The sequence below is a fragment of the Salmo salar genome, chromosome 15 (assembly GCF_965601325.2).
Source record: "Salmo salar chromosome 15, fSalSal1, whole genome shotgun sequence".
In the NCBI taxonomy this organism is placed as follows: Eukaryota; Metazoa; Chordata; class Actinopteri; order Salmoniformes; family Salmonidae; genus Salmo; species Salmo salar.
Genome location: NC_138305.1, coordinates 43,018,810 through 43,032,722, shown reverse-complemented (window position 1 = coordinate 43,032,722; position 13,913 = coordinate 43,018,810). Strand labels below are relative to the sequence as shown.

At 40.8% G+C, this 13,913-nt stretch overlaps 1 protein-coding gene across 2 annotated transcripts; it reads left to right on the top strand.

Moving 5' to 3' along the window:
- The first annotated feature begins 7,559 nt into the window (after positions 1 to 7,559).
- On the top strand, positions 7,560 to 13,657 carry LOC106571390 (transcription cofactor vestigial-like protein 2). 2 transcript variants are annotated; one of them, XM_014144416.3, is made up of 4 exons: positions 7,560 to 7,915; positions 9,303 to 9,573; positions 10,380 to 10,862; positions 11,463 to 13,657. In XM_014144416.3, the coding sequence occupies exons 1-4, from the start codon at positions 7,829 to 7,831 to the stop codon at positions 11,501 to 11,503; spliced, it is 882 nt and encodes a 293-aa protein (XP_013999891.1). In that variant the 5' UTR covers positions 7,560 to 7,828; the 3' UTR covers positions 11,504 to 13,657. The 2 variants fall into 2 exon arrangements, with proteins under 2 accessions (XP_013999891.1, XP_013999890.1); XM_014144415.3 differs by having other exon boundaries at positions 11,320 to 13,657.
- Positions 13,658 to 13,913: the final 256 nt, after the last annotated feature.

Here is a 13,913-nt window from a genome sequence, read left to right as displayed (position 1 = left end):
CCCTGCTCAGTCATGTGAAATCCATAGATTAGGGCCTAATGAATATATTTAAATTGACTGATTTCCTTAAATGAACTGTTACTCAGTAAAATATCTCAAATTGTTGCATGTTGCATTTTTGTTTTTGTTCAGCATAGAAATCTGTTGTCGTACCATACAATACCATATCATGTGAACATGTACAGAATCCCCCCCCAAATCTTTTTTTAAGTACAATATATATTTTATAGATATTATGTTTTTTGATCAGTTTTATATATATATACATATTTACCAAGCAGGTAAGGTCATGCAGATTTATAATTGAATAAACCCCTTTTGTAGTGTTTTGCAGCAATATCTGAAAACGTGTACTTCCCAGACCCATCATCATTATAACCTTGTGTCCGAGGACTTTCTCTTCAACTGGTAAAGAACAGTTTTATAAAGGTTTTTCAACTCAAGTTAGATTCCATTTACCAATAAGTGCTTTTTCAAGTTACCACTGGATGCTAACCTAGGGACATAACAGTATTGAACAGAGAGAGATTCTCTTCTCAAGGTATCCTGTCTTCTGCTCCTAATGGCCCAGGATAAAAGAGGTGTTGAAATGAGGGCCACAATGGGGGATTCAGAGTGCAAGGACAAGCCTGCCCATTCGGTCTGCACAACCTTTTAAACTCAATCAAATCAATCTGGTTGCATTGTGTTTAATTGTATATATTTCTACCGCCTTGTTGCAGCCAATGAGGAAATATCTCTCCATCTCTCCTCGTCCTTGCAGATATTTTCCTCACAAAAAGATTACCATTCACTGGTAGCTGTACTGTGCAGAGGACAGATACAGTACAGAAGCGAAAGTTGTAGGTGTGACATTGTTACGACTTTGAGTTTGATGTGCACTCAATATTAATGGATTTTTTTCTAACTCCCACTTATGACGGTATGAATGGCAGCCGTCATTCCTAATGATTTTGTAATGAAATCTGTCATAGGAGAGACAAGGCAAAGCATGTAAAGATTGACACACACAGAACTGTATCCACTGTGAGACACTGATATAAGCAGTCACGATGTAATCAGTCTGTGATGTGGTGCCACTTGGGCAGGTGATATCTGATTGGCCATGGGCATGTTTCAAAGTCCAGAGAGGCCAGGGGCCATAGCCAGACGATTACAAACTACCTGTATTTACTACACAGACAAACACCCTGTTGCATCTTGCACCCACACTCACTATACCCCGCTACCCCTCACACACCCACACACATTCACTACACACCCCTACCCCGCACACACACACATACATGCACACACACACACAGCACCCCACACCTCGTCTGTCACCCACATCGCCAGCCCTGTCCCTCCAGCTGTCTCCTGAATCACAGGACTCAGTACTGATGGATGGCACATGACCATGACACTGGGCCTGACACTCCTCCAACCCAGTCACGTCGCCTTTGTTGGAAGTGAGCGTGTGTTGTTACAACCGGGCCGCCCTAATTTTAACTGCTAATGGGCTTGCCCCTCTCTGGATCCAGGTCCCCTCCAGAAATAGGAGGCGCAGTGACAGTCATGGGTTTGACAAGGGGCCAAGACGCCAGCCAAAACACATTTGAGCCGGATGGAATTTCTTGCCCCTGTAAAAATGTGGCACTAATATATTTCTCCTCAATTTCTTCCTGACTACTCCCCAAATGCTTGCTCGTCACCAGCACACCACATCCTTCAACCCCACCCTCACCCTGGTTTATAGTGTCCCTCACCCATAAAACTGTCAGGAAAAGACATGACTTCAATATGCAACAGGAGCCTGGTGACGTAACGTGTGGTTGTTGTTATGCGGGTCTCTGTGGAGGGGGCAGTAGAGCACGTTTATCACACACACTCCGCCGCCAAGCCAAACCCATGCCAACTTAGCATGGCACCACTTGAATGGAAAGGAAATATTTTTATGCTAGTCACCTTTCAATAATATTTCCTCATACACGAGGAAGACACACACTCAGTGCAGACACACACACGCTACAGAGGGTTAATAGTAATACACCCTTTACCTTTCCCTTATGAAACATTTATGAAGTTATGGAACAAATGTATTTCCTACAATTGATCTAATATGATAAAGGTTTTGTGTAGACAGTATTGCATGTAATGAGAAGCTGAAGCACATCTAGCAAGATCTCTCTTTTTAACCCTAACCTCTCAGCCAGGGTACACCAAGGTTGCCTGGGCTACAACTGCGTAGAACAAATAACAATGAGTGATACAACCAGGTTTGAATCAGTTTGCTCATGTTGAATCATCTCATTCAAGCTTTCCAACATTTTCAAGTTAAAGTTAGGGTTAGACCTTGTAGGCAGAATACATCACCAACAACCAGCATTGATTTGCCTCAGTGTGTTCTCGAAGATGGAGAATCAGTCATCATATTATCTGAATCACCTGAATCTCAGATTAAATTTATTCTCAGACTTTCAATGCCTTTTCAATCATGTGTCTAAGATGGTTTATTGTCATTATGCATCACAGAAGAGACACATTTGAAGACTAAACTAGTAAGAAACCAGTCCCTGAACTGTCAAGGTTTTCTGTTACAGAGCTGTGGACATGGTATTTTCAGCTTCTGCACAGAGAACAAAAAATCACCGTCCAGAACAGTCATTCAAATATTATTTGAAATGGTTGGCCTTGCTTTTCTTGGTTTGAATTCTAAATGAAATCTTTGTAAGTTAAAATAACATCGATTTAAAAAAAGAAAGAAAAAAAAGGTACATTGGTCATCTTGGAGGACATTTACATGATGACCAAGACCAACATGAAATAACAGGGAAACTATCATTAGTTGATAAATCTAATTCAAATAATCATTAGCAATCTAGTGAACGTCTAGGGAAGGGCTGGTCATGTTTTACATGACTTGATTTTGACTTTCTACATACAGTTATCTTGCCGTGTTTTCCCTAATGGGGAGTGCTACCGTACATTGTCCTGGTTCAGCACATATGCAACTTACAGTCACCCTGGTAGTTTTTTCAATAAATTATATTAGACTAATGTCAGGCGTGTCCAAATAATGAATGGGTGGATGAATGGAGTCAGTGTGAATGCATAAGCCTGGAAGCAGCCTAGCAGCAGGTCCACAGCTGACGGTTCCTACTCGCTCCATTCAAGAGTCACCCCAGTGTCTTTGGATTTCCACATTTCCTTCCCAGGCCGGACCACGACTTCATCGCCGCCTAATACTAGCGACAGGTGTCTCTGCCACGAGAAGGGGTTGCTGGGACTCTACTGTACGTATCAAGCTTCTCTTATGCCATGTCGTGCTATGTAGTCAGAGCTCTGGCGAATCGATTGGACACACTGCAGGCCCACTGCGTCCTAATTGTGTCATAATATTACCGGTCCCGATGTAGCGAGCCTCATATTCAGAAGATGAAGTGCTTTGATAAGAAACGAGTGCGGGTTTCTTTTTTTCTTTGTGTTCATTACATGCATTTTAAATGATCATTGGCTCAAACAAAAAAGCTGTGTACCGCCTAGGATTTTACCTATGACCCTCGAACTTTCCCCCTGGTCCTGGGCTGTATGTGCCTGTTCTGTGCTCTTTAATGGTTTCCTCATATGCTGCTGGGCCTTGTGTGGCAGTGAGGCTGTGTGTCTGGGACAGGTGTCACAATATCCCTCCTGAAACAGAAACTCTCTGTTTCGCATTTCACACTGGAAGTCCCATATCTAAAACGGTTGCTGCGGTCACATGGAGTGTAGGTGTTAACACCTATGTCACACTACCAGAACACCACAAACCCAATGATGATCAATGATCATTCCTCAGACACAACATGGAAGTAATTTCATATGACAAGGATTTGTCACCAATGACCTTCAGCTTAATTTATTTGAGGAGTCAGTTGTAATGTAATAAAATAGTTATACAAGCAGTTTGAAGAGTTTTTATCTAGTTGTAAGTATTTGAATGTTTTTGTAGAGATCCTGAAATAACTAGAGAGTGATAATAATTATTTTAATTCATAATGAATTTTTAAATGCTGGAACTAAAACACCGGACACACAAGACAATGTTTAGCGCTGCAAAAAAACGAAAAACCATATCCTACTAATATATTCAGTCCTCATTTTGCAGTCCCCTCCTACCCTACCCTCCTTCAGCTTCTATGTAAAGTACATGTTTGCATTCCTCGTTCATTCCTCTGGCAATACCTTTGTGTGCCGCTCCTTTCATCCCCTCATCTATCCCCCCCACCCCCTCACCCTCTCACCCCTCCACCCCACACCCCCACCCTCTCTCCTAGTCGGTAGCCTTGGGAGGAGCCAGGCATATTACCTGTAAATGGAAGGTCAGGGCCAAGGGTCCCTCTCCATCAGGGGACCAAACAATGCTTTTAGACTTGAGTCTTGGTCTAGGCAGCCCCGTGTTGAACATAACAATAAATAAAAGCAGTCTGTGAGGTGCACTCCCCCTCCTTTCCTTTCCAGACCCCTATCCACTACCTTCCATTAGATGTGTTAAATGTGCTGTTGTCTCGGCGAGTTAGCTCCTATTAGCGCGGTGTTAACCCTCACCACCCATTTCTTGTCTTTAAGCTGTTGTGTAGAAAGACAAACACGTTGCGTTACACTGACATCAGAAATGGAAATGTATTGCAAATGGTAATATTATCTGACTGACTGAAAGTGGAGCTCTGACCGAGTCTAATGTATAACACGCAGGAAAGGAAATACATTTATCATAGTCCCTTATCACGCAGTATCCCTCAACAATAACCCTACTGACCATTTCACTACCACCTGCAGTGGATTCTCATGTCAATTATTTGGCTAACTAAAAATGATATAGGCCACTGATGAACTGTTACAACTTTGAAATATAAGATGATACGTTTATGAATAGGTTGAATAAGTGCTAGAATACACAGCCATTCTAGAAAGGTAGAGTGCGTTGCTTGTAGACCTGAGGCAATGTGCTCAGTAGACTGTAGACAAAACAGGAGGATAAAGACAGTATGTGTTGCATGTATTCCACTGATGTGCCCAGAGTGTTACTTCCAACCACGCAGTGGTGCTGGGAGTCAGTTTTCATCTGAAAATCCAGAGCTGTTAATTGTGAGTTAAAGAGGGCTGATGGGTGAGGGGCCTGGTTCTCCCCGACACAGCGCAGGGCTGGCAGAGCAGAGTGGGCGCTGGTTTCCCCCATGGTCATGTTTCTGCCACAACCAACAAGGTTAATTGAGTGCAAAGACACTCTCTTATCCAACTTGCCATCAGAAGGCTAGAATCATCTTTACCTTGGATTTCCTTTATATGGTTTATCCAGCATCAGACATGTTTTGTAGGATATGTTAAAAGGTTTGTCTCCCTTCAATTGTTGAAACATTTAAAGAAATACAGTGAGATCCAAAAGTATTGGGACAGTGACAATTTGTTGTTGTCTTGGCTCTGTACTCCAGAACTTTGGATTTGAAATAATACAATGACTATGAGGTTAAAGTGCAGACTGTCAGCTTTAATTTGAGGGTAATTTCATCCATATCGGGTGAACCGTTTAGGAATTACAGCACTTTTTGAACATAATTGTTTTTGTACATAATATTTACATACTTTTCCCCCAATTTTTATTGTGTCATTTTGGAGTCCTTTTTATTGTAAATAAGAATAGAATATGTGTCTAAACACTTCTACATTAATGTTGATGCTACCATAATTACAGATAATCCTGAATGAATCGTGAATAATGATGAGTGAGAAAGTTACAGATGCACAAATATCATACACCCAAGACATGCTAACCTCTCACCATTACATTAACAAAGGAGGTTAGCATTTTATATCATACCCCCAAGACATGCTAACCTCTCACCATTACATTAACAAGGGAGGTTAGCATTTTATATCATACCCCCAAGACATGCTAACCTCTCACCATTACATTAACAAGGGAGGTTAGCATTTTATATCATACCCCCAAGACATGCTAACCTCTCACCATTACATTAACAAGGGAGGTTAGCATTTTATATCATACCCCCAAGACATGCTAACCTCTCACCATTACATTAACAAGGGAGGTTAGCATTTTTGGGGGGGGTATGGTATTTGTGCATCTGTAACTCATCATTATTTACAATTCATTCAGGACTACCCATAATCATGGTCACATCCACATTAATTAGAAACATATTCTATTCTTATTTACCATAAGTGACCATTAATTTCTATTGGGCACAAAATAATTTCAAACACAACCAAAACAAACAGCAAATGCATTCAACAAGTTTGTAGAGTCAAAAGCTTGATGTAATCATTGCGTGCTAGGAATATGGGACCAAATACTAAACTTTAGACTAATTTAATACACATATTTGTCCCAATACTTTTGGTCCCAAAAAGTGCTGTAATTTCTAAACGGTTCACTATGGATGAAATTACCCTCAAATTAAAGCTGACAGTCTGCACTTTAACCTCATAGTCATTGTTTCATTTCAAATCCAAGTTCTGGAGTACAGAGCCAAAACAAACAAAAAAAATTGTCACTGTCCCAATACTTTTGGTGCTCACTATATTTATGGTGGAAAAACCATTTGTCCAAGCCCACAATGACCATGAAAGCAGAGAGAGTCTTTGGATATGAATAGTCATTACCTGTCTCACTTTGTTCACAATAGACTAGAGCAGCATTTTTGTAATGTTAATACCTTCATTCCAGTTCCATTATTGTTTGTTGTGAAATTATTATTATTATCATTCAAACTCTAGGTAATCCGTTCTGACCCCGACAAACTATTTAACCTCTGACCTTGGAATCTGACAGGCCACTGAAGGATTGTGACACTCTGTACTGTGTGGGGTTGGAGCCCTGCATTCCTCTCATTCATTTATTTGAACTGTTTACATAGACAATTAACAACAACAACGATCACTATGTCACATTCCTTATGTTGACATTTCTGACTCGTATTGTCTGAATCAATTTATTGTTCCAATGAATAGATCTACATTATTTTGACAGCTGTACAGGCTGCATGTACTGCCTGATATAACGTACACTGAGGGATTATCTTAAAAGCCTCCATTGCAAAGGATATAACACAGTCTTATTAATAGGCCTTTACAGCTTACCACAGAGCCATGAACGTTATTCGACAGATCCATGGGTTTTTATCCTGGCCCATCAAACTGTAAAAGTATTCGAATATATATATTTTTTAGATTATTCACAATATGTTGTATACTCTCTCATTTGTGGCAACCAGTGAATGACTAGCCTTATGTAAAGAGAATATAAATGAGCTACAAATATAATACACATATGTGTGTGAAATTAGCATATTGGCCTGTAATATAGATTAAATGCAAGTAACAAGCAGGTGCGTATCAAAGGAATTCATTCCAGGTAACAGTCGATATCAGTGAACATTTAACTTGTTACTAAGCTCTGCGCTAAGTGGCCTACCCTATTTGACAGAGCGCCATTGTATTTCATTTAGCATCTCGCATCTCATGACAGTAATGAAATGTTCATTGCAGACTTCCAGAAGACAAAATGCACCAGCTTGTGAAGTGCTTTTGCTCCCTCATTGGTCAGATGCAGGCTCGTTCAGAGACACTTGAAAACCGCTGGCTGTGTAATGTCTTTACTTTTCCCCGCCACGCGCTCGCTGTCGCACTGACGTAGCGTTAAGAAGGCAGGACGCGCAGCGCGATTGGGATAGAAATGCAGCCCTCCAACGTCCCAAATTACTTTAATCTCTCTCCGTTTAGGAAATTACAGCCATACAATCTGCTTATTCTGTCAAGTTATTATCCGTGAGAATTCGCTTTTTTCGCCATGAGCTGCTTGGATGTTATGTATCAAGTGTATGGTCCACCACCTCAGCCTTATTTTTCCGCAGCGTATAGCCCATATCATCACCAGGTATGTTATTTCTTGGGTTGTTTCGCTTCTTGGCAGATTTAGGGCACGGAAACTTTTGTAAAACTTGTGTGGAATAAAACTTATGGCGCATTATGGTGCGTCATTAGGTCTCTCTAGGCAACTGTATTTTGGCAATGGTCACTTTAAAAATGATTCTGCATGACAGCCATCGGTCAATTGGGAACCAATAGTCCCTTCCGACAGTTATCTATTTAATAATAATAATTTATTAGCCTATTGACAATGCTGGGCCAACTTTTGATTGTTATTGATGATTCATTAATGAATAATGATAGCCATACCTCCTTATATTGTTATTGACTATATCGAATCTGCGTGCTAATATTTTTTGTTGATGTAAGTGATTGTAAGTGTTTTAAACCAATTTATTTTTCAAGTTGTTTATAGATATGCTCTCTGTCTTGCTAAATCGAATCGCTCAGGCTAGGCTACTGAATTTGTTGTGTCTATATTCTATTGCTATTTAGGATATTTTGCTATGTGTAAGTTAGGACTGTTATGTCGGCTACATTGAAATAGCCAAGGCCTTTATTAACCAATCAAAACAAAATGATGATGGGTCATTAATAGATTGTAGGCTTCGTTACCACTTTTATTAACCGTTCGTCAGGTCGAAGTTGGATGCAATTTAGGATTCTTTACATTCACAACAATTATTTAGTTACCGTGTAACATTTTTCATAACTTGCAATGAGCAAGGACAGTTGAAATTGAATAAACAGTGCTCTGGTAACGATTTCGTTTAAGCATATCCGGTGATTACTGTAAGTTAAGTTAATGCTTGTGCATGCACAAGAACCAGTTCGGCCTATATGGACTATTCGTTTTCCAGACGTGCATGGGTGCTACGGCCCTTTAAATGTTTGCAACTTTCTTAAAACCTCTCACAGTCAATACACAAATGCAGATCTTCGTTTGCACGGAGAGCTGGTTTTCATATTTCAAATAAGTCGAACGTTTTCTTTAAATTGAGTGAGTATGCACAGAGAGAATGAAATAATGGTATTCATTCAAAACTCTCCAATGTTCATAATTAACATATTAACTGAGGGGCGATATGTTCAGGAGTTTACATGCAATAACTTTGTTCTTGAATCCAACCACTGCCTCCTCTAAAAAAAGTTTGAGTAGGTCTATGAATGAGGAGAGGACCATGCTTTAATTTTTAATATACCACACACAGAGGCCACAATATAATGCGCAACTATTGGACAATAATGAAAAGCGCAAAAATGTCACACGTGGTCACCCAAATGTACAGGTGAAATTCAAGTAGATAATTTGTAACTTGATGCCTTGATAGGAATTCATAACTAATACATGTCAAGGCTATTACATTCTGACGTTTTTTTATCGGATGTTTCAGAAATTGGCATTTTATTCCAAAATGCAAGAAGCGCAAGAGAGCATCAGCGGGGGAAGCTCGTTCTCGAACCTCGCGGGTCCGACGATTAAGGAGGAGGACTGCGCGCGCGAGAAAGATCACCCTCCGGAGGCCGAGTACCTGAACTCGCGGTGCGTGCTCTTCACCTACTTCCAGGGGGACATCAGCTCAGTGGTGGACGAGCACTTCAGCCGGGCCCTCAACCAGCCCACCAGCTACGTCCCCGGGTCGGTCAGCAACAAGTCCGCACGAGGTAGACTCACATCCACCTCTCGGAGAGGTGCCGATCACAGAACCACTCCAAACACCTGTTCGCGCGCGGGGTTTCAGTTCACCTCAAAAACGGTGTATTTAGGCTACATAGAAGATAAAGGAAACGTTTTCATAAATATTTGCATTCATTTGGCAAGTAGGCCTAGGTCTTGCATGCAAGTGAGTTCTTGGTTTTTGGTATATTATTGTGTTCACATCCTACTAAAATAAACTGCCTTTTAAAAGTTTGGATTTTAGAACAAATCAATGAATCCCATGTTTTGCTCCCATAGTTTCAGTTGGCAGTCATTCACTCTCATTTGTGTTTGATCAAAATTACAAAGGAATCAGAAAGTCAAACAAAATTGATGGGCATGATGAATTGCTGTAAATAAGGCAGTTGAAAATATAATAACATGGGTTCTGTGGAATTTAGGGCTCAGACTTGTTCACTATATTGTAGGGGAACCTGTAGTGAGGGTTTGGTATCATTTTTCTGTTGCATGTTACTTCCTTAATCAACAAAAATGTAATTCTATGACCAATATCACACAGCCAAAAATTCTCAAATTTTGATCAACCATCAGAAATGATGGACAACAACAACGATGTTCATCCATGCATCTTTTCCCATCATGTTCTACTTTATTTCATCCTTACAATTGAATTGATCATTGAATGATCAGCTCTGCCATTTTACCACATCCTCAGAACAGGCTTATCGATCCTCGTCCACAGATACATTCATAGTCTTTACCACTTAATTGATCTGTGATTGAGCATTTCACTGTGTCTGTGGTTTCCCAGATGGATCATTCCCGATGAGCCAGAGGAGTTTCCCCCCGTCCTTCTGGAACAGTGCGTACCAGCCCTCCTCCATGAGCAGTGCTATAGGAGCCTCCCACTCAGAGATACCCTTCCCTGGGGACCCTTACTCCTCCGCCTCCCTACACAGCCACCTCCACCATGCTACCCCAGAGCCCTGGCACCACTCACACCACCACCACCACCACCACCCTTACTCACTTGGCGGGGCCATCGGCACCCAGGGCTCCACCTACCCTCGACCCAGCATGCACGAGGTGTATGGCACGCACTTTGACCCCCGCTACAGTTCTCTGCTGGTGCCCTCCGTCCGGCCGCACCGGCTCCCTCCATCCACTGTCCCCGGGCCGAGCGCCTCACCGTGTGACATTGGGAAGAGTGAGCCAACCAGCTCGGCCTGGACCGGGACCTTCACCGGGGCAGGGGCAGACATTAGCCAGAGCATCGGCCTCAATGTGGACGCAGGTAATAATAGCAATAACAACAAAAACACACTCTTCGTAAAGGAGTAGTGGGTCCAAGGGCACTTCAGAATAGCCTTCATTATTTGATTGTCCCCAAACATGCGTGACTACTATTGTGGGCTCTACAATTCATTTAAAATAGAAGTTAAGAAAAGTTGTGACGCCTTACACCAGGGTTATCCTTACATTCATAACACCATGTAGGGTTTCTTTCTGCCTGGGAAAACTGTTGTCTTTTCAAGGCCACTCTCCAACACTAAGAAAGACCATGTCTCTGTGTTTTAACAGGTTGAGTTCTCTGTCTCTGCTTTTTCCTGGGAGGCTAAATGTTTTTTTTTACACCTTTCTTCTTCAAGGCTTCCTGCTTCTACCTTTAAGCCATTTGATCTCCCTCTTCCTAATCGTCTTCTCTTGCCCTCCCTTCTCTTCTCTCTTTTTTCTCTTTCCTGTCCTCTCAGGTCTGCAGGCCCAGGATAAGAGCAAGGACTTGTACTGGTTTTAAAGCTCTGCTGCCCTCCAGGCCTGAGCTGGCCTCTGTGTTTCTCTGCACTGTGTGATATTGACAGACATTTTCTGTAACAGATTCTAATCTCACTTGCAGCTCGACGCTACACCCTCTGTGGCGGAAACATCCTCAGCTGAAATTACGCCATTGTGGATACCATCTGCTGGAAATGCAGTGGACAAGGGAGATAATCTAAAACTGAGTCTCTCCTACTTAAGAGAAAGGAGGGCTGGACAGCATGCCAGAAATACTAAGTGGTGTGACTGACAACTTTTATCTGGCCAAGACTGAACATTTTCAACTCCTCCAAAGAGGACACTTGTTTAAAAATAAAACAAATATGGTGAATGTGTGAAACTGGAACATCAAAAATGAGATTTGACAAGAGCATAGTCAGAGACTGGACAAACACTTTTTGCCATTGTTGTTTTTCTATCCGTGAAAGGAGAGAAGCAAGAGAGAGGAGCATTCTCTAACATGACTGAAGTGAGCACTGGCTATTTGAAGCCACTTGACTCTATCTATATTGCTCCCCAGCAGCTGTCAACGACAACTGTTTCAGAACTCAACGGACACACACAATCGTAGTGTCACTGCACAGTGTTTGACGGGGGCTCCAGACTTCATAAAAGGAGCATTTTGTCAAATCTGGACCCTGACCCACAGGGAACAACTGGTTTGACTGGTGATTTTGAGGGGGAAGGGTGGACAGGTGGTAGCAGAAGTGGACACACACAACTGTGCTATGTATGTATGTCTGTGTGCGATCTATGGGCAGCTCAATACATGTGTAGGATCTTAATTTGATCACCCTGTTGCAGGATAACTTTTTTCTAACTTGTAGCGTATTTGAGGTTTAAAAAGGCTTCTGAAGTTTGTAATTTCCACTTTGAAATTTCAGAGTTGATTTTCCCTTACGAAAATTGATCAATCCCTACACAAATGTCCATTATAATCCACATAATAATTCACATTTCCTGTTGCTGCAGGATTATTTTCCCGCTTTACAAATTTTGGCTCAAATTAAGATCCTACATCTGTGATAATGTTGTATTTAAGATTTGGATCTTTATAAACTTATTCCTCATTGTTTTTCAGTCATCCCAGGTATAATGCAAAGTCAAACGATTACCCATTTAATATTGTATTGTGAACATATTAATATATTGCCTTTTAAAGTATTTTTTCTTGATACAGTTCTAATGTAATGTCAATGTGTTGCCTGTAACTATAAAGCAACGGAACAATATGATTAAAACCCAAATATAGGCTCTGATTGTTTAGGCGAACATGTACACGGCAGATATGGGTGATCTTTAGAAAATACAATTTCATAGACAGTCCAATTGAAAACTATTATGTTTGATGATGTGTCAGTCTATTATTCTGGTTCATTTCTTCAATGATATTATATTGTACAACATCCATATCTTCCAGCCATCTGTAAGCACAATTTAAGTGTTACATTTTTACCCTCCACTAATGCATTGTCAATGTACTGGGGTTCACAGTCATCTTATTTTCTTTCTCCCCTCTTAACCTTTTACTGCAGTGGGCTAAATCAGGGTCAAACAGAGTGTTTCTGGGTAGTCTTAAACAAATCTACTTTGAAACAAAAGTATACACCTCACACACATGGTTATGGGCTTTAAAAAAGAAGACACCTGTACCTTGTCAGATATAGATTTGAAATGTATTACATTTTGAGTTTGTATCCCAATACTTCACTTTATATACATCACAGAAAACTAAAATATAACAAAACGGTTTGACATAGAAACACCAGATTTTCATCGTAAAAAAAAAAACTTTATTAATGAGAACATTATAACAAATATCAATAACGTTCCACCCATGAAGCCAAAGAGGCTTTTGGCCAATGACTGCAGGAAAGGGCTACATCATTCTCTTGTAGATATTGTCAATGCTAATGCTTCAACTTTTCAGTGCAAAGACATTCTGTATGTCTAAAGGGAATTCAATACCGTACACCAGCAAAAGTGTATGAAGTATTTGTACAGAGTAGTATTCAGAAAGTTCTTTACAGGGAGATAGCAGCTATGCACATTCAACTGAGATGTTCTTGAGAAGAGAACACGAATATTTCTTTCACTATACTCAACACCACCACTATTTTCTTTACTTTTCTCCATGAGGTCATACAATAGGCTACATACAAACAGGCCACAAATAACACATAACTTACATATCAGACGGAGAAAAGAAATAGGGGTGAGAAAGAAAAATCTAGAACAAAAGTCAAACAAAATAAAAGTGTGATGATGCCGCCATATGTTTCCTCTCTCAGGTGGTCATTTTGATTGTGTTTCAGTTTAGCACTGGACAGCTGTAGATTAATATCAGCTTCTGACAAAAGTGATGAAAGACAAGCGAGGGGTTGAGGGTCTCTCTCCCTTCCCAGAGAGCCACTAACAAAGGACTCTTTTCAGAGAGATTATTTTTCAATAATCATGGAACCGTTTTAGACCCGTTTGGGTCAATGAATTAGCCTACTGCATGTAGGCTAAGGGAAAAATGATTGATGAG